This window comes from Calidris pugnax, unplaced genomic scaffold, assembly GCF_001431845.1.
Source record: "Calidris pugnax isolate Ruff unplaced genomic scaffold, ASM143184v1 scaffold70, whole genome shotgun sequence".
Taxonomy (NCBI): domain Eukaryota; kingdom Metazoa; phylum Chordata; class Aves; order Charadriiformes; family Scolopacidae; genus Calidris; species Calidris pugnax.
The window spans coordinates 14,271,453-14,295,207 of NW_015090862.1; the positions used below are offsets into that span (position 1 = coordinate 14,271,453).

The window sequence follows — 23,755 nt, forward strand, 5'->3', positions numbered from 1 at the left end:
ACTTCAATTCTGCTACAGAAGCTTTGCTTTTTCTCTTCTTTCACCTCCAGTGAAATACATTTGTGAGTTCTTGACTCCTCCTTGAAACCGCAGTATTTATTGTCCCTCTCTGCTTTCCCCCAGACCAGAAATGCATTTCAGTGGCAATTGAGCATTTTTTTTTTCCTATAATTTTCAGTGCATTTGGGGCATTTGTAGAGCGTGCGTTGCCGAGATAAGTAAAAAGCATTTGGTTTTGTTGTCCTTAACAGCATCGTTTGAGACATCACCTTCCTGGCTGTGAGGGTGCCTTCACTGTTTGCAGATAGCTTTTTTTTTTTGTGTTGATGGTTCTGGATAATCTGTGCAATAGGAGGGAGGCTGTTCTTACACGGCTAAACTCCCCACCTTCATGCCAGGAAGGGAGAGAGCCACCAGCGTGTCGATGGAGGGGCTCAGGAGGGAGCTGAGTCGCTACAATCTGTGCAGTAGGAGGGAGGCTGTTCTTACACGGCTAAACTCCCCACCTTCATGCCAGGAAGGGAGAGAGCCACCAGCGTGTCGATGGAGGGGCTCAGGAGGGAGCTGAGTCGCTACCTAAGGCTGAGGAGGAAAGCTGTGGGGTGGCAGGGAGCCAGCTCGCAGGGATGGGGACGGTGCCATGCGTTTCGGGGTTGCGTGACTCACTTTGGAGGGATTCTGTGAAATGCCTCCTGAGCAATTCATCTGGCGAACGCGGCGCTCGTCTCCTGGCTGGGAAGCAAAGCAAGCCCCTTAGAAGTCATCATTTAGTGTCTCCAGAAAGCCTTGTAATCCCTATTGCCGAGCAGCTTTTGTCAGAGAAATAACATGAAATGCAGGAAGCAAAGGAAAATAATTGTGTCTGGAGGTTTGACTACCGCTCCTTGTGGAGAATCCATGGACACATTTCAGTTTGCCTTGTATAATCTAGTCTAGCATTTCTGCTGTGTCCACCTCTAGGGTCTATTGGCAGTAACCAATTCTAATCCCTTAAGATTTTGTTAAGAACTTCTTGAAAGAAAAAAAAAAAGCAACAACAATATCTCTTCCAGCTCCTTGGCTAGATCTCCCGTTAGGTTTAACATCCAAATAGCCATGAAGGTTCATGTGAGCTCTTCACAACAGTGATCGCCTTGGTCAGGGTCCATAGCTTGCATAGTGCAGCTCTGCCACGTGCCCTCAGAAGTGCAGCCTGGTGGGGCATGATGTGGATTCATCTTTGCCTCAGAAGTCTCCCTGGGCCCTCACACCCAAACAATGTGTAAACCTTTGCTGATTTTCCAGGGCAGTGCTGCTCAGCTGCTGCCTTTCCCATCCATCAGCCATGGTAGAAGCCCTCCCCTGGTGCCTCCTCATCTTGTGTCCTTATTCTGCTTCATCCTTTCCAACAGTCTCACCTTGCTTGTGGCCATGCAGGACATACACGTGTGGGTCATTCTCCTAACCTGTTGCTTTGATCACATCACCCTGGTCTTTTGCATCACTCCATGTCATGGTAGAAGCCCTCCCCTGGTGCCTCCTCATCTTGTGTCCTTATTCTGCTTCATCCTTTCCAACAGTCTCACCTTGCTTGTGGCCATGCAGGACATACACGTGTGGGTCATTCTCCTAACCTGTTGCTTTGATCACATCACCCTGGTCTTTTGCATCACTCCATTTTCTCCAAGACATCAAACCTAACCTGTTGGTTTTCCTTTTCATGGCCCTCTTAGCCCATCTTGGACTCCCCTTTTCTCCAAGACGTCAAACCTAAGCTGCTGGGTTTCCTTTTCATGGCCCTCTTAGCCCATCTTTTCTCACTCTCTATCTCAAGTTCAGTTCTGCTGTTGATTAGCCAGCATCACCCAATTGTGGGGTTTCTAAAAAGGCTCTTCCATGCTTCTCCCCTTACGGTCCTTAAGCTTACAGGGGTTTCTCTGAAATATCTGCCCCCAGGGACTTGTGCCTTAAAGCCCTCTCCTCTCTGGTCCCACAGATGGTTTAAGGACAGTGGTCCTGGGCTCGGGTGAGGGATGAATATGACCCAAGTCTGTAGGGGGAGCAGAAAAGTAGCCATTCCCAATTCTGTGACTGGGGTAGGATGTGGGGGACTACGAGTGCCCAGTAAAACTAGGGGTGGGTGAGATCAGTGGATATCCCACAAATAAATCCTTGGGCGAGCAATTATTCTCGCCCCTCTGCACTTGAGCAAATGAGGCACATTGTATCTGAGCTGTGGTGTGTCTGCACTGGGACCCTGAGACAGTTAATTTGTTCCGGTTAATCAGGAAGAAGATTTAGTCTTTTCTTTGCCAAAAGGAGGGGAAAGGCATAGGAAGGAAAGAGGAAAGAAATAGGGTAATTCTCTTCCCAGTTACTTTCCTCCTCTTCTGTCTGTTTGGAAATGGTTTCACTTGTGGGTGGTGAGTACCCACGTGTGTTTGAAAGGGCACTGCAGAGCTCAAGACCTGGAGGAGAAAAGAGTTATTTTATCTGTGATTCAGTATTGATTTGCTTGCACCAAGTCACCAAAACCAGACCTGAGCCACATGGTGCAGATCCAGTCTGGCTATAGGGGCTTGATTTGGTGTTTGGGCTTTGCCCAGCAATGGGGTAAAGCCCAACTCTGACTCCACATCCATCTTTTGGAGCCTGTGTGAGCATGATTCTGGATGGGGACCTGCTCATTCCTACCTGTCCAGCACGGATCTCATCACTGGACGTGGCTCCCAGCTGTTTTGGTGACAGAGGAGACTGGCTACATGGATAGAAAAGGGCTGGGAGAAGCTGGATGAGGGGATAGTGTTGGCTCCCTGGGCTCCAGCACTTTATCTCCATCCACCCAGCAGCCAGGATACATGCTGTGCACCTCCAGCACCTCGGGTCCTGTCCTTGCCTGCACCAGCGTGACTGCAGAGCACCGTCAGGGCACTCGCTCTCATTATCTAAAGCTGGTTTTTCATGAGTGTTAATGGGAGCAGGATGTGTGTGGCAGACTGATAATACACTTCTGACAGTCAAGGACTAGCACCTCCACAACAGCTTGTGTTTGTATCACACTTCTATGAATAAGCTGTTTTAAAAGAATCTGAAATTGCATTATTTCAGCTATTCTGATTTGTATCACTAAATAATGCGGCTGATACTGCTGAAACTTGATTTCTTCATTGACCTGGGTTTCTTTTATTCAGTTCATCAGGGCGATGGATTTTCTGTTCATTTTATCCTGCGGGTTAACCCTTGCCTGGAGGGTACCAGTTACCTTAGGGTTTTCTCAGATGCATCCAGAGATGGTGGGTAAGCACAGAGCAGGACCTTGCCCTCGCTAGCGGTCCTCAAACACTGCCTGCAGGGAGGAGTGTTGCACCCAGCGTTTCACCCCAAATCAAGGCCAGGCTCTGCTCCCTGAATTCAGTGATGCTGGAGGAGGATGAGCCCTGGCAGTGCCGTGGGCTCCAGATGTGCTATGTGGAGGCTGCCACCTTCCCTGACTCCGGTGGGACCTGCAGCTTCCTACGGGCAGTTTCAGCACGTTTGGTCTCCTGAAGGATTCCCACCAAGCTTTAAGGTCCAAATACTTCCCCTGTGGCTGCCGGAGGCGTATGCTGGTGGCTGGGCAGCTGGCAGCAGTGCTAATGCAGGTCTGCTCCGGAGGCTGCTTAAATGTCTTGGAAACCTTTTGGAAAATCGATGTTGCTGAAGAGCAACCAGAACCACCTACCAGCTAGGATGAGGCTCTCTGAGCTGCTCTTCTTGGAGCCTCTGTCCTTGGCTACCATCAAGTGGTAGCTCAAATAGGCGCTAGGGGTTGTGTCTGGGCTGTGTCCTTACGGAAGATGGCCTTGAAGATCTGATGGCATTTTCCATCTGTCACTATCATGATCCAAAATAAGAGCTGTCTCAGATGAATTTTGCCTGACGGAATCACAGTTCCTGTTCATAGCTGCCTCCCGCTCAGTGACCAGCCTATCTCTGCGGCTCCTTACACCCCTGAGGGTTTATTTACAGAAACGACACAGCACCAGCTTTTGAAGGAGGTCCATGCTGCGAGAACAGCTCTGAGAAAGGAGAGGTATTGGGTTTCAGGACTGCTGTTTGCTTTTCTCTTTTAATTGCTGTCCCTTTCCATAAAATGTTGCAGTTAATAGTTATGGTGATTGGTGTAGCCAATTTGAAAAATAATTACTGCCTGCTTCAAGATTATCTTTCCTCCTAATTAAAATCCCGGACCTCACATATTAAAGGTGTGCTGTTGACACAGCATCCCATGTGCGCCCAGACAACCTCATTTGGATTTACAGAATTAATTAGATTTTATTTCCATCCCCAGCTGTTCTCTTCTGCACCAGGAATGTGGCCGCTGTCTCAGTTGGCCGGTGGTGGGAGAGATAAGAGGGAGATCTTCCTGCATAGCTCCCACACTCCCATCACTAAACCAGCCATTAAACAGTATTCCCCAGACCTCACTGGAGGATTTCCCACCCTCACTGTCCAGGAAACAAATTGTCAGTGCTGTGGCATGGCTTATGTTATGGTTACGTACGTATATCATCTGTGTGGGTGGGCTGGGACAGCCTGGAGTCCGTCACCCCCTCCCAAAGCTGCATCCAGCAAGGAGAATTTATGATGCTGTAGGAGCGAGGTTTATCATCCTTCTCGTTTTCCCAGTGCTGTGCCTGCAATAAAAGGGACCGTGGGTAAAAGAGCCAGCTTTTTTATTTTGATTGTAGGAATATGAATTGTGATTGTTCCCTGCCCCAGTGCTATTGAGGGAGTGCTCACTAGCTGCGTGTCCTGAGGTGGACACACCAGCTTGGTTTTGGAAGAGCTGCTTTTGGGTACTGGTTGTGCACCCTTTTTGGTCTTGGTAGGGCTTTTTGTTCAGGCTGGGTTGAAGAAGATGACGTGCTTCTGTAGAGCCTCTCTGTGTTTGACCCAGGTCATTTTTGTCATCATTAATACGCTTAAAATGGTGATTACATAAAAGTCCTGCACCCTTGTGGAAGGGTCACTCTGTCATGCTGTCAAGGTCGTCGTATGTTCATGCAGTTGTTACAGACTCTCAGCAAAACCCAAAAGTTAATATTTTGGGCAGGCCAGGAGGTCAGCACTATCTTTCTGTGCTCCAGCTGGCAAATTGATAAAAGGAGAGTTTTAAGGCTAAAGCAACAGCTGGACAAACTCAACTGGTTGTGTCTTCCCCCAAAACCACCCAGTTACGTGGCTTGACAGTTCTTCCCAGGTAGTTTCCCCGCTGGATGAGGATACTCTAATTCACAGACTTAAATGGTTGTGATAATCTCCCATTTGTCTCTGCACGCCAGGGGTTTAATGTGCTTACCCATAAACTCATCAAGGAAGCTGTTTTATGGCTACCTTTGGGAGAAGATTGCCTTGGCACCACAGTGAGCTTTGCTGTGTCCCCATAGCACAACCCATATGGCCAGGCAAGCCCAGAAAATGCTGATGCTGTGCCTCTGAGATACTGGTTTTGCCCCAGTTACTTGCTCTTTTTTTGTGCTGGATGCCAAGATGCATTGAGCAAGGAGGACCTTCTTCCCAAAACATCATACTCATCCTTTGCTGAAGCTTCAGATGCTTGGACACCTCTCGGATATGGGGATATAAAATCCTGATGCTGTGCCTCTGAGATACTGGTTTTGCCCCAGTTACTTGCTCTTTTTTTGTGCTGGATGCCAAGATGTGTTGGGCAAGGAAGACATCCTTCCCAAAACATCATACTCATCCTTTGCTGAAGCTTCAGGTGCTTGGATGCCTCTTGGGTCTGGGGGTATAAACCCTGCCGTGCCCTTCCTGCACACACCAAGGCAGTCACTCTGCTTCCAGAATTTGATTCACCAGAAAAGTCAATTTTTTCTCTTATCTGGCTGAGAACAAGCGAGGACGTTGTGTGCCTTGGCTGCTAAATTTTAATGGTTTTAGTGAAAAGCTAATTTGCAGGATTAAGGCTCAGCTCTCCCAAGGGTTCCCGCTGCCTGAGCACCAGACCCTCAGAGTCCGGGCTGGAAGGTGCGAATGAGGAGTGAGACACTTCCCCCGGCTCCGCGGGTGACGGTAGGACCCAGCTCAGCATCCCAGGTGATGCCACGTGCTTTCCCCTGCTTCCTGGTGTGTTTTATCACTCGCTTGAACCCAGGCCCTTTGAAATATGAATTAAAGGTAATCCAAGAACTTGAAGGGGCTGCGACACGTGGGGATGCTCTGCCTGCACCCTCCCTGCCTGATGTGGGGCAGCATCAGACTTGCTGGGGGAGGAGGGACCACACTCCAGGGAGGACAGGGAACATCTTCTACCTCCCCCCAAACCTTTTGCTTTCTGATTTTGCTCCTCTGGCAGCGTTTTTCTGCTGAGCCAAACCAGTTAAGTTGCCTGTGCAATAAACACTGGGCGGTGGAAGTGTCTTCTTATGGGGTGTTGATGCTGCAACAACTGTTATCAGCAGCCCAAAATACCACTGCTGATACCGTTCCTGCTCGTGCATCACTACAGGCTGCCTTCTTCCCCTCTTCTTCTTGCCATCCCTCAGAAAAACTAGTGCACTTCTCAGCAGCAAGCCTGCTTTCCACGCAGTGTGTGTTGCAATGGGCCATCCTGTGTATCTCGTGGCACGGTGATGTGTTTTGGTCCAGGATGACAGTAGCAATTGCTGGGTGTGACAGGACCATGGCGGCATGGTTTAGCTCTTTCAGCCTGGTGACCCTTCATTCCAAGGCAAACGTTTTTACAGCCCTGTTGTGTTTACTGTCAGCGTAAAAAAAAATCTTCATTCATCAATGAAAATCATCAGCTTGTGTGTGTTGAGAGTGTGTCTGCCTCGAGGGGTTGCTGGAGTCTACTTGACATGTGGATGGTTTGGACTATGGTATTGATCTTCTAGGTTGATTGGAAGGTAATTGTAGGCTGAAGTACTGAAGGCCACGGTTGCAAGCGATTTGTTTTTCATAAAGGATTGCAGAGGCCTGAGATGCTTCAATGCCATAGCAACAAGTGTGATGTAACTGCCAGACAGAGAGCAGGAGGATGCTTATTCATGAAGCAATCCCTAGAGAGGCTTTTTCTTGGCATGGAGAACTCTTCCGCTAGTCAGAAACCTCTCACTTTGAATCACCAATATATCTCAGTCAGAGGCTGGAGGGAGAAAATGGGCAAGACACGAGCTTCGTGGAGGAGCTCGAGGGGAGACCTTCTCACTCTCTACAACTACCTGAAAGGAGGGTGTAGAGAGGCGGGGGTTGGTCTCTTGTCCCAAGTTACAGATGATAGGACAAGGGGTAATGGGTTCAAGTTGCACCAGGGTAGGTTTAGACTGGACATTAAGAAAGAATTCTTCACAGAGAGAGCGGTCGGGCATTGGAATAGGCTGCCCAGGGAGGTGGTTGAGTCACCATCGCTGGCTGTGTTTAAGAACCATTTAGATGTGGTGTTGGGGGATATGGTGTAGGGGAGTACTTTAGAGTAGGGTGGATGGCTGGACTTGATTATCCCGAGGGTCTCTTCCAGCCTAGATGATTCTGTGATTCGTGTGCCAAGGGGGGGGGGAATAACACGCTGTTCTCTGCTCTCCCTTTGCAGGTACTGGCTAACGAACAAGGTGCACATCAAGCGACCCACCACCGGCCTCCTCATGTACACCTTAGCCACTCGGTTCTGCAACCAGATCTATCTCTACGGCTTCTGGCCCTTTCCCCTCGACCAGAACCAGAACCCGGTCAAGTACCACTACTACGACAGCCTGAAGTACGGCTACACCTCGCAGGCCAGCCCGCACACCATGCCCTTGGAGTTCAAAGCCTTAAAGACGCTGCACCAGCAGGGAGCCTTGAAGCTGACTGTGGGGGAGTGCGATGGGGCCACGTAGGGTGGTCGCCGGCCGCGTTCCTGCACAGCCACGGGAGGAAGGGGAGGGGGCGGAAAGGACGAGTGGTGCCTGGTGGGGTTGGTTTGTCTTTGTGAACGCGCAGAACAGCGACACAAATATATATACGTGGTACCTATATATATTGACCTGAGTATTATAACTGTTTGGTGTTCACCAAGGAAAAGGGCAGGAGAGATGCGGGAGCATCTGGAGGGTGAGTGGCCTGGACAAGACCCCTTGCCGTGGGCTTGCTGGGCTCGGAAGGGCGTTCGGCCTACGCCCGGAAGGTGTGAAGGTGGCCTTGGTTTTTGAGGGTATGTTAGGTGATGGGTAAACGTTAAGCCGTTTGTCGTGACTGGTCCGAGGTTGGTAGTTAGTTTGTTTGGCCAAGGGTGCCGGCGTTGGCACGTTCTTGGCCCCGTGCTCGTGGCGGGGAGGGGAAGGGGCAGGGAGCGGGGTGGGCAGGGAAGGTTTGTTGGCGGCTCTCACAGCCGAGGGACCGCCCGTGGCACCGAGCAGCACCCATCTGCCTGACAGAGTCCCGCACAGATCCACCCAAAACATGGACCAGCAGGCTGAGCACAGCCTTCCGAGAGGCAAGGGAGAAGCCTCCTGGGCTGCAGCTTGATCTCCAGGAGGTAGTGGGGAGCTGTGCTGGGTGGCATTTGCTGGGAGAGGAGATGTGAGGGCCTCCAGAGAGCAGACACACCGGTGTTGAGCCGGGCAAACAACGAGGAGGCTGCTGAGCATGTATTTTCTCTTCCTTTGCTAAGGAGCCATTTAGAAAGGAGCAAAGATGCTTGAACATGGCAGGAAGGAGGTTTGCTGCCGCATATCGGCACCACGAGTTTGAAGCTTCTAGCTGTGCCACAGTCAAAGGCACTCAACATCTGGCAGGGCTCGTGAAAGCCATAAGTACCTCTAGCTCTTAATTCCCAAATGCCACCTGCTAAGCAGCCTGCCTTCTCTCCCCCTCCAAAAATAACCGCTGAAATATTGGTGATAGGCCTGAGACCCAGCCAAGCAGAAAGACCGCAGGACTTCAAGGGACTTTGTCAAGTCTAAATAATTTATTTTCCCTCTCTCTGCAAAGAACCAGCATACAGTGCTTTGTTCCTGAAGTCCTGTGCTCTCCTTTCTTTCGAGCTCCAATTAGCTGTTGCTCTGAACAGTTAAATAGGATGTCAGCTGGATCTTGATGGGATGCTCAACTAGTGATGAATGTCAAAGAAATAATCCTTTTTTTTTTTCCAGAGAGAACCCAAAATATAAAGACATTATTATAACCACATTTGCTTTTCTCCTAAGTTTTGGGTTTTATGGGGGGAAAGAACTAGATTGGTCTGATTAGCCTGTTTAATTTTCTGCTTCTGTAGCCTACTCTGTTTGTCTCCTAATTAGCACTCAGTGCCAGGATGCAGGTGAGTCTGGGGTTCAGTGAGTGCAGTTTGGGTTTAATTTGTGGGAGAGCAAATAACAGTACACAGGCAAGCCTCGGACGTGTGCTGCAACGCTTTCCTGGCTGGGTTTCCTCACCTTCGTGCCTCCTCCTACTGCTGTGTTTAAGGTAAAAAGTGTTATCGTTTGGGTAACTTGACATGGTCTCTTTAAAAACCGAGCTCTTCAAGTGGTAAAAGGAAAAACTGGCTTTCATGTTTTGGGACGCAGAAGCTACTGTACCCTTAGGAGCCTCCAGCCTCCTAATTAGTGTCAGATGAAGAGGCCTAAGATTAAGGTATAAGCAACATTATAGTGCATAAATGCGGGCTAATCTGCCACCGAGGGGATGTTTCTTTCCAACGCCAGAAAATGATTTCTTTAATGTATTTTTTTAAAACCTGGCTTTTTATTATGATTATTTTTACTTGAGTTTAGTTGCACGATAAAGCTAAACCTGGCTGTGAACCTCCACTTAAGGTGTGGGGTTGCCTGAGATAGAGGAGACAGAGAGTAAAACTGCAAAGTGGAAGTTGTCTGCAATCCCAAGGAGGTTCCTGTGATTCAGGAGGGGTTGTTAAAGCTGGGTAATTCCCTGGTTTGTCCCCGGTGCCGAGGAGGGACAGAGCAGGGATGAAGCTTTCAGGGACTGCTAAAGCCAACTGTTGTATTGAGGGGGCCTGGGCCACGGCACTGATTGCTGTTAGCAAACCTTCTTTTTAAATAAAAATACAAGAAATGAAATAAATGTGCAGGGTTTTTATTTTTGGTTTATTTTTGTGGATGAGAAAGGGGGGCAAGACTATAAAAAGCCATGTCAATTAAATGGCGAGACGCTGTAACCTTCTTTGCCAGTGAAGGAAAGGGGAAGGTTGGGCTTATTTGCTTGTCTGGGGTAGGATGTCAGTGCTCTGCCAGGGGACATCTGAAGCCACCAGGATGTCCTTGCTCTGCCTACTGAGGTTATTGAGCTGAATCTAACAGCAGCGCAACAGGGGTGTGCTGGGGGTGAAACGGGGATGGGAGAAGGGATTTCTCCTGCCCTTGAAGCAGCTTCTGGATCAAAGCACAGGCAAGTTATAGGCAAATTATCCAGGGAGATGAAATTGCTGGTGATGTTTCTGTTCCCGGAATGGATCCTGCTCACCCCAGTTTTAAAAATACATTAAACCAAGAGTAAGACCCTGCAGCTATCGAAATCGATGGCTGAGCTCCCATTTTTCTTCACCGCCACGCGGGTTGGTCCCTGCTGAGTTCATATCCATAAAACCATCTACAAGTCTGCCCTTGCTTTAGTGGGTCCTCTGCGCAGCTCCTCAGAGTGTTGTCACTTTGAGGGGGCTCCCAGGGCACGTTCAGAGCCACCCATCATATGCTGCACTTGTTGGCAAGCTGAAGACCCCATTGGAAATGCTTGATCATCTCTTTCCAGAAAACATCTCCAGCAAGCCCCAGCCCCTGCAACTCAGCAAGCTGTAGAGCCCATGTGCTGTTTCTGAGCAGGGGGAGCAGGGTTTTGGGCTCACCTTCTGCTCCACCCAGGGAGCAGCAGCGCTTGCAGTAGGTTGATGCTATTTGGGCTATTTTGGGGCAGCCACCAGCCGCTGAGCAGCCGCGGGGCTGTGGCAAGGCAGCTGCCAGATGCTATGGGGACCTGACGGCAGCAACCAGGCTGCTGCTTGATGAATTTCTTCATGCCCAATTAAGGCTCTCCTGTCATCAAGAGTGAAACAAAAAAGAGTAGTGATGCTATTCAGGCAGGGATGCAGGTGCACGTGTTGCCCTGTGAACATGCTTATCACCATGAATGACAGCAGTGGCTCCCTTTGCTCTTCGCTCCTTTGTCCCACTGCTCCCTCCAGCCCAAACTGGTGATGCTGGTGGCTCTGGGGTGGGCAGCTCTTCCCCCATGGGTTAGCCACATTTGTTCCAAAAGGCCTTTGGATGATAACAAGTGACCTGAACCTGTGAAACAGAGGTAAACTCAAGTCTCCACCTAGCTAAGTTTGGGGTTGTGTTTCCCAGCGTGTGTGTTTGTGGCAAGGGTGCACCCAAGCAATGGGTGCTTCTGGCCAAATTCAACATCCTTTAGCTCGCCGTGGGCCTCTGGGGCATTTTCCCCTTCTAACAGCTTGAGGATAAGGGTCTTGTCTCGCTTGCTCAGCCGCGCCGCGGCCAGAAGCACAGCTGCCTGAAGGGCTTTTCTTTTTAAGCGTGGTTGGCTTGGTTACATCCCAACCTTCAGATCTGCCACATGCTTCTTTGTGCCTCCAGGAAAACAGCCAGCCCGGCCAGGAATCCTCTGCTGCTGCCCAGCATCACCACACGCTCCCTCCCGCTCTCCTCTGCCCGTGATCACGCCGGTGGTTGGGTTTTGGTCCCCGCTGAAGGATGCTCGAGGAGGGAGCCTGTCACTACAGACCTGCCCAGGCTGAACAAGGGTCCTTCAGACAAGAAGTTGAATTCGGCTCTCGCCACGCTCGTTGCTCTGTGTGTGTGCTGCAGAGCCGTGCAGAGGAGGAATGCATTAGCACAGCACTTTTGTTCTTCCTATAAATATATATATCTCTCTCTAGTGATGTGGCTGTTGCTCTTCTGGGAGACATCTTGCCCATATCTTTCGCTGGCACAGAGTACAGCTCCTCTGGTCAAGCTGTAGAGTTCACAGGCTCCGTGCTGCCAAGCTTCTCTACAATTAATTCCCCCTCTGCCTGATTTAAAGCCAACTTGGGTGAGTTGCAGCAGCTCCTCTGGACAGTTGTGTGGGACCCCAGGTCCCTCCATCCCTCCCCAGTCCCTCACCCGGGCAGGGCTGGCAGAGGCACAGCATCCCTCCCAGCTACCCAGAGAGAGGGATGGAGAGGGACCATCACCTTCCCCTGGCTGTTTCATCAGTCGGGGCTTGGGGCAGGGTCAATAACCAACCCTCTGGTTCCCTCACAGCCCAGATAATTAGTGAACAAAGTGGAAATAGTCTTTGTGAACCAAATTATTACTTTTTAAAAATATTTTTTCAAACTGCCTGAGGGTTTTTTTCAGTGGAGGATACAACTGAATCATCTTTCTTTCCTTTTTTTTTTTTTTTGTTTTTTTTTCTTTTTTTTTTTTTTTTTTTAAATATTTTTTCTTTCTTGGATTTAACCATTTCACATGCTGAGAGGATCCAGAGATTCCTTGGGCACAAACCAAAAGGCAACCACGGGGAAAAAGGATGGTTCGCTCAGCCCCCTGCCCTCCCTTGCCAATACCAAAAGCTAACCTGGAAATCTAATACCTCTTTCCTGAAGGAAGCAGTCGCTGGAGGGATCCGAAGGTTGCAAAGTACAAAAAAAAAAAAAAATCTTTAAAATTACGTGGGGAATTTAAAAAAAAAATAAAGAAAAAAAAAAAGAAAGAGCGAGCAAAGAAACCCGCAACACTAGAACCTCATGCGTCACCAAAAGCGATGGCTTTGCAGAGCGCTTCTCCCGCCCGCCCGAGACATGCAAACTCCTCTATTTGTGAAGATACTTCAATAAAAACAAGTTAAAGTAACTGTTCTCAGGGATTGCTTACTAAAAGTAACACAAAAAAAAAAGCATTTATGATACTGTAAATACTATAGTATATGTGTCAATTATTAAATGTTTTTTGAGATACCAGTCTGGCAAACAAGAAAGACACAATAATTTGTTTTGAAGGTATGGTGAAAATTGTTTTCATTTTTACATTGCATTTTAGATACTGCTTGGGAATAACACTGAACACTGCGGACTTCAGTCAGTCTCCCTTAAATGACATAAATGGTTTCAGTTGTTCCCAATATGAATTCATTTTGAATTTTGTACAAGATAGTCTCAAAAAGGTTGCACCATCTACAGATCTTAATATATAGATGCTATTTTTTGACCACCATGCTTTTTAAAAATTTAAGCACTCTAATTTCATGCTAGAGAGGCTTGAAACTATGGAAATTAAAGCTTAAAGCTTTCAGAGCCCCACAGGGAACAGCAGGGAAGTGGTTCGCTCCAGAGTCCCCTCAATGTCAGGAGGTGAAACCAGGCACGTGACCATGGTCTCCAGTATAATACCTTGTTAAACCACACATCTTTTTAACTCTTTTAGTGCTTTAGTTTCTTTACTTTTTAGGTTTCTCACATTTAAGGGTGGTTTATTAACACATATTTTCACCTCCAAATGTTACTCTATTGACTTTGGCAGCAGATAGTGGAATTTCACTTTGGGGTCCCCACTTTTGACCACATCAAGCTCTTTCTAGTTTTCTCTTTTCCCACCTCTTCTGAATCTTATTTTTCCCTGTGTAAACAACTCAACACCCACGAGCTGGCAAGTCTCCCCTGCGACTCCAGTACCGTCATGGGATGGCTGTTGTCCAACCTCCAGGTTGGGCCAGCTCCTCACTGTGGATACTATGAGACTCCCAGCTTAAGTTCCAGGTTGGAGAGGCCACCACCAGTGGGGAACGGACTATATGTCATATTTCTCCCCCCGCTAGACAGTTGCAGGTCTTGCATGTACGCGAAGAAAGACCTAGGACAGAGGCTTGAATGACAACAAAAAAAATTATCATCCTCTCCAGAGGATGGCCTTCTCTCCCACTATTAGCAACATCAAGGCATTCAGCAATAAGCTCCTTTTCCAGCCGGGAATAATTCCTGTTCAGCTCCATCAAACCTAGCCCGATGCAGAGCAAAGCCGTCACATGCCAATTACATTCACAATCCAGCTGAAGGCAGATGCATTTAGCTGCTTAACATCATCTCCAAGCAAATCTACAAGCGCTTCTACAAGAATTACAATCAGCACCCACCAACCCTTCCCACCGTGACGCTCTCACGACCTTGTGCATGAGCTGAGAATAAGCAGGAAGGTAAGAGCATGGATGGAAATACCTCCCTCTCGGTTATCGTAGGAGCCCTCATCACCCAGCCAGCAGCAGCTGTCATCTCCAACCCCATAAAAAAGGCACAGGGCAGGAGGAGGACACTCACCCCAGCTCTCCAGGGACAGCCAGGGAGATGCCATCTTAAAGGAGATACCAACCTCCTTTAATATTGGACAGTGCAGGCATTGAATTTACTGCTCACGTGCTCGACACAGGACCAAGCTGTATCTGTTGCACTGTATCGATGAGAAAAACAAGGAGTTTGAGCAAGGATTAGGCACCAGGACAAACAGCATCCTTGAATGCTGAAAAGCAACTGGGGGTGTTGTCCACCCACAAAGTGCCTGGCCAGGAGAAACCTGCCAGAGCCGCCGGAGGAGTGCAGCCAGCAATAAAATAAAAGTTAAGTCCCTCTGTGTTGAAATGGTGGCCGTCCATCTGATACTAATCCTGTGTGCCTCCAGCAAACAAAACCTCCCGGGCGTTGTGAAACATCCACAGCTATTTGCCGCTTTGGTTGCCTGGAGAAATTCCTCCAGCCAGGGCCGAGGAAGCACGCCGTGTTCTTGCACGACCCAGGCAGCAAAGGTTAAAGCACATGGTAGGAACATAATGGGTTTTTTAACTAGCACTCGGGAAGGCCTGACACGCCGCTTTCTAGAAAATGTTGCAATTTAGGCTCCAGCAGGAACCACGGAGCAAGGAAAATATTACGCTTGGACCATCAGTCTTGTAGTGTCTTGCTGCACAGGTTCCAGATGAACTTGCTTAACTCAGGCTTGTGTCTGAAAATGACTTTGGATTTGCGATCGCTAGCAAAGAGGAGAAGAGGCATGCTCTATTCCTGGACGGCATATTAGTGTTCCATATGGGTGCAGAGCCAAAGCATATGGACCTCCATCTGTTAGGCAGGCCTGGCCTGGCCCCATGGATGGTTTATAATGTGCGTAGATTCATCCAGATTTGGGATTCCTCCAAAGCAAGAGGCGAGCCAATGACTCAAATATTGTGTAAAGCCATTGAATCTAATGGCACTAAACAACAGTCGTTTGTCTCCCGTTTGATTTTACTTGCTGTAAAATAATGAATTAGTTACGGGGGTGGGTGAATGTTGTGTTATGGATGGAAGCTTTGAAAGAAACATGGTTAAAAGAAAACAAAACAGAAATCATCCTACTTATTCTGTATCAGCTTAGTGCAATGTATTACTCCCCAGAAAGTAAGCTGTGTCCTTCAATTTCAATAACATGGCGTTTATGCTCCATCTGTGGCCAGATTTAAAGAGGTTTGCAAGCATAATTCAGGAAATCTTCAATGACAAATTCAAGGAAGCTGGAGAAAGGACCCTTGAAGTTCTTCTATAACTAAGACAACTCCAGGAAAAATGAACTTTGCGCCTACAAGCTCTATATTAACCACAAGCACTGGACTTGAGTGTTGGTTTTTCCTTTAAAACAAATAATGAGCCCCAATAGACTCCAAGTCTTAGCATGCAATGCTGTTCCTTCCATCGAGAAGCCAAATGTGTGGTGGGACAGGTCCTGACCTCTCTGAAGTCAAGAGGCAACTTCCACTGAGCCCAGCAGCACCACGATTTCATCTACTGCTTCAGAAGGTGACACCTCCGTTTGGAAGGATGGACCTCAGCAGCTCAATTTCAGGCACCATGCTGGAAAAATTTCTGCTGAATTTTTCCGTGGAATTGTGTGCGACACATGATTAAAGCCACGGGATGACCGCCAAGGAGATGGGCTATTGTGTCAGCCCCTGGGAGAGTTCATAGCAGAAAAAAAAAACCCTCTCTCCACTAAAAGAATTAATTACCATGCATGTTAGCTCTGTGGTTTGGGGAAATTACTGTGGCTTGATTTCCTTCAGCGCTTTTATTCCTGGCTGGAGACCAGGGGACTTGTTGAGGTTGCTGACTTAAGACACCGTAACAAATGCCTAGAAATGACTGGGCAGGAGTTATGATTTGTAACCTGTGTGTCTCACCTGCCTCCAGTACGGGCTTCACGGCATCTTTTCTCAGGATTTTATGGAGGGGGCAGATTTACAAGCCCGCCAGGCAGCTCCTGGGCTTTCCAAGGAGAGACCAGGGGGGCACAAATTTCTTGGCGGAAAACCATCCGAGAAGCCAGGCGGCTCTGAACATCCCGTGCTTTATTTTTGGAAAGAAGTCATTTTGGTAAATTGCACGTGTTAAATGAAATGCAATTAGGGCTGGAGAGAAGGTGTGACGTGTGTGTTGGAACAGGAGCCAGCTCCTGGCCAGAAGGGTCTGTGAAAACCATGGACCCCTGGAGCGTGCTGTGGGGCCAAGGGGGCAGAGAGGAGGTGCCGTAGGGGAGCCCCGTTATTTACGAGTGTCTAATGTGAAACGGGGTATGGAAACACTTGCATCTGTCATGTATCTTTTATGGTCTTCCCAAGTTTTTAATTAAAAACCCAATAAAAGCACAGCTATAGGAAACCAGGATGTTTTTTTTTTTAAAAAAAAAAAAAGTCATCTGCTATAAATTGTTTTGTAGGGGAAGGTGGAAAAAAAAATCAAAGAACAATTGTTTGTATAAAAGCGGTTCAGGACACTGAGTTCACAAGGAGAAATAAACTCTTCAGGAAAGGTTTTCCTGTTAGGAAGCACGTGCTGCACGGGACAATAAAGCCCAGGGGGGGGCTCCTGTGGCCCCACAGGGATCTGCCGAGCAACTGTTTCCCCATCGGATACATCTGGCCACCAGAAACCCAGTGCCTGCCAGAGGATGGGGAGAGGGACCACGTGCCAGGAGGTGGGATGCGGAGGAGGTTGGGATGATTTTTTTTGGATGGCTCAGAGGGGTTTCAGCTGTAATTTCCGAGATGATACAGCAGGATGCATTTTGTGCTTGGTGACAAACGCCCTGAAACCGTTCTGTGCGGCGTCTCTGACAGAGGCCACAGCAGGGAAACGCTGGCACATGATGGAAGGGAGGTAATGAGGCCTGGAGAGGCTGCCGCAGGGCGTGCAGGCACCATCTCTAGCTGTTTTAAAGGGGTTGTATGAGGTTGGGGAAGTTCACGGTCTTGGAAGGGATCAGAGGTTTGTTGCCACCTGCTGTGGGTGCCCTGTCTGTCTGGAGATAAATGCAGTGGACATCTCTGTGAGCTGGAGCCCTTCCTCATGGCTGTGTGTGTTCACATTTGAGACAGGAACCTGGGCCAACCACCTCAGCACTCCCTGGCTCTTTCTCCATCACTCCCACGACCTTGGTGCTGTTAGACCTTAGTTCTCACTGTGCGTGCTACTTAGCTTTTTTGCAAGAAAAGAGCTGCCTGAGCCCAGAAATGGTCCTTGTTGCTCTCACAGAAGCATCCTGGATGGGTTTTCTCTCTGCCTTCCAGGTAAATTCAATGAGAGCCCACAACAGCCACGGCTCCAAGCAGCCCCAGAGGACCAAGATTCCCTGAGCTTGTAGTTTAAACGGAGATTAGCTTCTAAACCAATAAAAGCACAGCTATAGGAAACCAGGATGTTTTTTTTTTTAAAAAAAAAAAAAGTCATCTGCTATAAATTGTTTTGTAGGGGAAGGTGGAAAAAAAAATCAAAGAACAATTGTTTGTATAAAAGCGGTTCAGGACACTGAGTTCACAAGGAGAAATAAACTCTTCAGGAAAGGTTTTCCTGTTAGGAAGCACGTGCTGCACGGGACAATAAAGCCCAGGGGGGGGCTCCTGTGGCCCCACAGGGATCTGCCGAGCAACTGTTTCCCCATCGGATACATCTGGCCACCAGAAACCCAGTGCCTGCCAGAGGATGGGGAGAGGGACCACGTGCCAGGAGGTGGGATGCGGAGGAGGTTGGGATGATTTTTTTTGGATGGCTCAGAGGGGTTTCAGCTGTAATTTCCGAGATGATACAGCAGGATGCATTTTGTGCTTGGTGACAAACGCCCTGAAACCGTTCTGTGCGGCGTCTCTGACAGAGGCCACAGCAGGGAAACGCTGGCACATGATGGAAGGGAGGTAATGAGGCCTGGAGAGGCTGCCGCAGGGCGTGCAGGCACCATCTCTAGCTGTTTTAAAGGGGTTGTATGAGGTTGGGGAAGTTCACGGTCTTGGAAGGGATCAGAGGTTTGTTGCCACCTGCTGTGGGTGCCCTGTCTGTCTGGAGATAAATGCAGTGGACATCTCTGTGAGCTGGAGCCCTTCCTCATGGCTGTGTGTGTTCACATTTGAGACAGGAACCTGGGCCAACCACCTCAGCACTCCCTGGCTCTTTCTCCATCACTCCCACGACCTTGGTGCTGTTAGACCTTAGTTCTCACTGTGCGTGCTACTTAGCTTTTTTGCAAGAAAAGAGCTGCCTGAGCCCAGAAATGGTCCTTGTTGCTCTCACAGAAGCATCCTGGATGGGTTTTCTCTCTGCCTTCCAGGTAAATTCAATGAGAGCCCACAACAGCCACGGCTCCAAGCAGCCCCAGAGGACCAAGATTCCCTGAGCTTGTAGTTTAAACGGAGATTAGCTTCTAAAATTTAACGAGGATCTCTGTGAAAACAGAGTCCCAAGGATAAAACAACAACCGAAAAAAAGAAGACCATTGAATACCCATCCAATTAGGGCTTCCAACTGATCCTCATTAAACATCCACTCCTGACATTTGACAGCGCAGTTTAGATTAGAGCGGTGAAAAATCCCCTTGAAAAGGCAGATTGACATTTTGCAGAGGAGTGTTTTCATGGTAATACTAATGGCTTTAAACCCCCAGCTTTTACCCTAACGTGGAGAAAAAGAAATAAAAATAAAGCCTTGGGCTTGGGAAAGGGGTAAGGGATGGCCACGCCGGCTGGCAGGGAAACTCCTGGTGACCAAACTCCTCTCCTCAGTGAACCCCCGGCCTTGGCTCTCCACATGTAGGGTCGTCAAAAGGGAGCATTTAATAAGATACAGAAGCTGGATTTTTTTTGGCTGAGCTGAATATGAAATCGCCATGGCAACCTTTCTTCTGAGGTGATCCGAGTCAGGTAGCAACAGCAGAGATGAGTTAAAGGTCATCCCTGCAGAGGAAGATGGGCACTGATGAAGCACTTTAACAAGTCCCAGGGGAGGTGGCATTTAAAAGCCACCCGGAGGGCTCAGCCGGATTCGGGAAGGGAGAGAAATCCAAGAGCAGCAGTGATTTGGGATGCTCCTGGCTTAGAAGCCAGCGGTGTCTACTGGCCAGTTAGCCCAGAGGTCACTCCAACGGGACCATGAGTTGTGGGGCCAGCACCAGGTATCCAGGACCTGGAGAAGGGCTCTCTTAGCAGCTGAGGAAAACCTTTGCAAGCGAACGCTCCTGCTCCAGAGTGAAAGCGATAGCTACGTGCAAGAAATGAGACCTCGAGCTCCACCAGGGAGATACAAGGGGGAAATAATTTCAAAAACCGCCTAAGACTAATTGCAAACTGATTTTCCCTGGGACTTACACTTCCAAATGCCTGAGGTTCTTCGAGAAACATCCATTCCCGCCTTGAACGAAGGGCTCAACACGATTCATAATGATGAGCCGATGCAATTATCCTCACTCCACAGATAAGGCAAACAGAGGCATGAAGGGTTTTACCATCATCTCCATAGCTAAAGCCAGGCACTTAAAAATACAGCTTGGTGTTCAGCGAAGGCGAGTGCCCTGTATTTCTGCAAACCATTCAGCCAAGTGCTCACACACAATGTTTTGGGCATTACAGGGTCAAGGTGGCTTGGTCCAGGTGACCCACTGCAAATCAGACAGCAAGTTAGTGGCAGGACCAGAGACAAAACCCTAGGTTTTCTGGCTCCTGGTCCTCCGGTCTACTCCTTTTATAACACAAAAATATCCTTCCCAGGTGACAGCCAGAGACAGAGGTGTGTGGCAGAGACAGCCCAGCCTCTGCCAGCCCTGGGCATGCTGCAGATCTGGGGACATTCACCTCTACCTTGGCTGGGTCATCACAACCCAGAGTAGGGGTGGGAGGACAAGGTAAACACCCATGAAACACTCTTGCCATTTTGGGACGCGTCTCTCTCCTGGGAAGGAAGTACAGGCTCTGGAGCTGATAACCCCTGACTTCAATCTTCCTCCCAAATCACAGAATTATTTCAGAATAATACCTGTGGGAATCTTTCTGTATGCCATCTATTTTTAATTTTGTTATGTTTCTCAGGGTCCTTTTTCAAGCTTTTTCCCTGTAACCATGAGGGCTAGAAACTCACAGCTTTTGTTGTATTAATGAAAGCCGAGCATCTCGAATAATCTCAAGTTCAAGAGCCATGACTTCAAAAACCCCACATATCATATGACCAGTGAAAAAAGTTGTGCAAGCTCACAGCACTCCTCTTCCCCATCCCTGCAGAGCTCGGCTTTCACCCGGAGCTCGCATCACGCTCTCAGCCATAACTTACTTTCATCTTTTCCATGGCTGCAGCTCTTGGGTCAGGACTTTCACTGGTAGGAATCAGGTAGGAAAATCACCCCAGGATAAACCCCATGACTGGAAGAGAAACCAGAGGTTCGGGAGATGTGAAGAGCTTGGTCTTGCTGCTGTACTGCTGGGGTCAGAGACCTTGGGAGCCAGAGCCCCCACCAGCAGTTTTAAGCAAGCCCCAAATGGAAACTCCTACCACCTCCAGCCCTAAGTCTCCAAGCCCCTTTGCTTCCTGCACACATTTCAAAGCCTGCCTGCAGACGTTACACCAATGGATTTATACAACCCAATGCGCATTTACTGCCAACAAAAACATCTGCCTAGCTCTATTTTGGAGGGAGGAGATCAAGAAGAGGTGGGTCTGAAGTGAAAGGGACCAAAGAAAGGGCGCTGGGGGAGACCGTGGTCTGCAAAACACACGGAGGTTGCAACCTCCCCAGACCCCAGGAGCTGAGATTTCTGCTTCTCTGCCCAAAGCCACGTGCTTGCTGCTGGCCCCAGATCTCCCGGCTGCAAACCCATCTGAACACAGTGTCACACAACTGCTTTGTGCCTGTTCCTCTTCTCAGAAATCAGGACAAAATAAACCATTCTGCTCGGCTTGCGAGAAGGGTCAGCCTGCACCTTGCTTAGCCATTAGAAGCTGGAGTTGCCATTCGACTTGTCATCAGAGCTGCTCTAATTTGAACTAATGACTGGAAAACTCATTGCTGATTACAGGGCACTGCCAGGCTCCTTGCTGCCAGCGTGCGGCCGCGACAAAAAAACAGTATCTCTCACACACACCCCCCAAACATGGTAGGATAATATTTCATAGCTTTGCCAAAATGGACCTCAGCCATTTATTTTGACAGCTGTGGTTTTAATTATTTATGATAAGATTTTGCAATGTGCTGGTAAATGGACTGCGAGGCATTTTCATTAAAAAAAAAAAAAAAAGAAAAAAAAAGGCATTTTCATTAAAAAAAAAGAAAAAGAAAAAAGAATGAAGTCTTGCAGTGGGCTCGTCTCAGGGCTGTAATAAACCAGGAGGGAGACATGGGGAAAGGCTGTACTGAAGGACCCGGAGTAGTGGTCTTCTACAGAGCACAGGGAAAAGTTGCATTCCTCAATAGTTAGCATAAAGCTGAGCATGAGAACGGTTCCAAACTTTGAGGCAAGACCCAACTTTACTCTTTTTCAAGAGCACGGACGCGTTGCAGGAGGGAGGGGACCTTTCAGCAGGAAAATCAGTGTGCTCCATTCCTCTCCAGCTTTAATCCCACCCTGCCCACCGGGCAGAAGAGCATTCCCACTGCAGTGTCTCACCATTAGCTTCCTCGAGGAATGAAGACAAAAGCCACAATTTTCACAGAAGAGACAGCTACCCAAATGCACACACGCGAGGATTTGGAAAGACTAAAAAGCTTTCAGCCTGTCTGACACTCACCCGTGTCGCTGAAATGCCCCACTGGCATCACAGCTTGGAAATGACATGCCCTGGTGCTCCTTTGCTAAAAGCAACGTTTCACCGTGGGGCTGCAGGGTCCAGGAGACACCTCTGGGTTAGACAAACAGGCCTGAAATTTGCAGGTTGGATCATCTTGAACGACTTGTTTTTTTCTCAGTCAAGGACAGCTGTAAAAATCACGTTGTTCCCATGGAAAACTTCAAGCACACAGAACTGAAAATTTTATCAGAAGGATATTTAATGGGAATTTTTTTTTCCTGGTGGTAACAGGCAGGCCTTAAAATGTGTGAACTTGTGGAGATAATTTGGCATCTCTGTTGCAGCTCTTCATTTCCTAAAGGAGGAGAGAAGTAGTAGCCCACCTCGTTAAACTCTTGGAGATAGATTGCTGGAGACCATTAAATAAAAGCTTACTGTGACTGTTATACAAGGGGGCATTCGAGGTCTTGCCATTCTCTTGTGAGGTTGAACTTGCACCATAACTGGTGCGTGATTAATCTGTGCCCATCGCAAAGGTTGTCCCAGAGACCCTGCAATCATGACTTCAGTATTAGTCTGAGGGGACCCATCACTTCAGAGATGATTTTAAAGAGGAACATGAAATGAGCTGAGGCCTAACACCTGCACATCGAGAGAAGATAGATGTAAAAAAATAAATGGGTATCTCAGGCTGGGGGTCAGGCTGGTCACCTGCAGGTTCTGTTTGCTTGGGGACGTTTCTAACACAGTGACCGGGCTAGATTTTGCCCGTGTTGAAAATAAAAGCCAGTTGGTACTTCTGAATCTTTGAGGCAGGATTAAGGAGAGATGCTTGCTCCGGGAAGTGCCTTCTGCCATCATTTTTCTGGCATGAGATACCTCTTTGCAGCAAGACACAGCCATCCCCACCCTGAAGGACAGCAGCGACACTCCGACTCCGAGCCGACCCGACTTCAACCGCTGGTTGAGCCATCCCTGATGGGTGTGTGTCCATCTCCACTGGCCCCCACCTTCCCTGGTCATTTACAGCAGTTCAAAGTCCCACCAGGTCGTTTCCATGGCCGTGTTGAATTGATATAAATGACTGCAGAATATGCAGGGCAGAGGAGACTCTGCCGACCGGCACTCGGCAAAGCGCTCTGCAAAGAGGATTAGCAGCTGTGGGGGGATGATTATTATCATTAATGATGTCAGAAGGGAGGCGAGCGGAGAGTTCAGTATTTAGTATTTTGACAAAAGCCACAGGGTCCAGATTTGCAGTCAAATTCCACAAAATGCTCTACCCCGAGGCTTAAAAAAAACAAGGCAAAATATTTATTATACCAATAATTCTTCAGTTAACGTCAAGACAGGTGAGCAGGGTATCTAACACTTGATCCCCCTCTAAGGCTTTGGCAATTGCAGATGCTAAAAAAGACCAATGAGATTACCCAGGTTGCACAGACGTAGCAGCACACAGGCTGCTGGGGATTCAAAAAGGGCTGCTAATTGCCCAAACCTGCCAAGAAACTCTTTGTGCTCTGGCTCTTGACCTCCACGCAGCCTGAAATCCAGCGTGCTCCGTCTCTCCGACATCAAACACACACCCAGGAGGATGCATTTGGACCGGGCACGGCAGCTCTGGATCCCGCACTGGTGGCCTGAGTGTGCCTCTGGAGAAGACCGTGATCTTCCTCTGAGGTTCACATGGCTTTAAAGGTTTTGGGTTTTTTTCTACAGCTC

The 23,755-nt window shown here is 48.5% G+C and overlaps 1 protein-coding gene across 1 annotated transcript in view; it reads left to right on the top strand.

Annotated features, from left to right (window-relative positions):
* Positions 1-10,040, top strand: part of ST8SIA2 (ST8 alpha-N-acetyl-neuraminide alpha-2,8-sialyltransferase 2) — a 35,960-nt gene extending 25,920 nt beyond the window's left edge. Inside the window, exon 6 of the mRNA XM_014944765.1 lies at positions 7,574-10,040. Within this exon, the coding sequence (XP_014800251.1) occupies positions 7,574-7,859 (286 nt within the window). The 3' untranslated portion in view covers positions 7,860-10,040. The remainder of the gene's footprint in view (positions 1-7,573) is intronic.
* Positions 10,041-23,755: the final 13,715 nt, after the last annotated feature.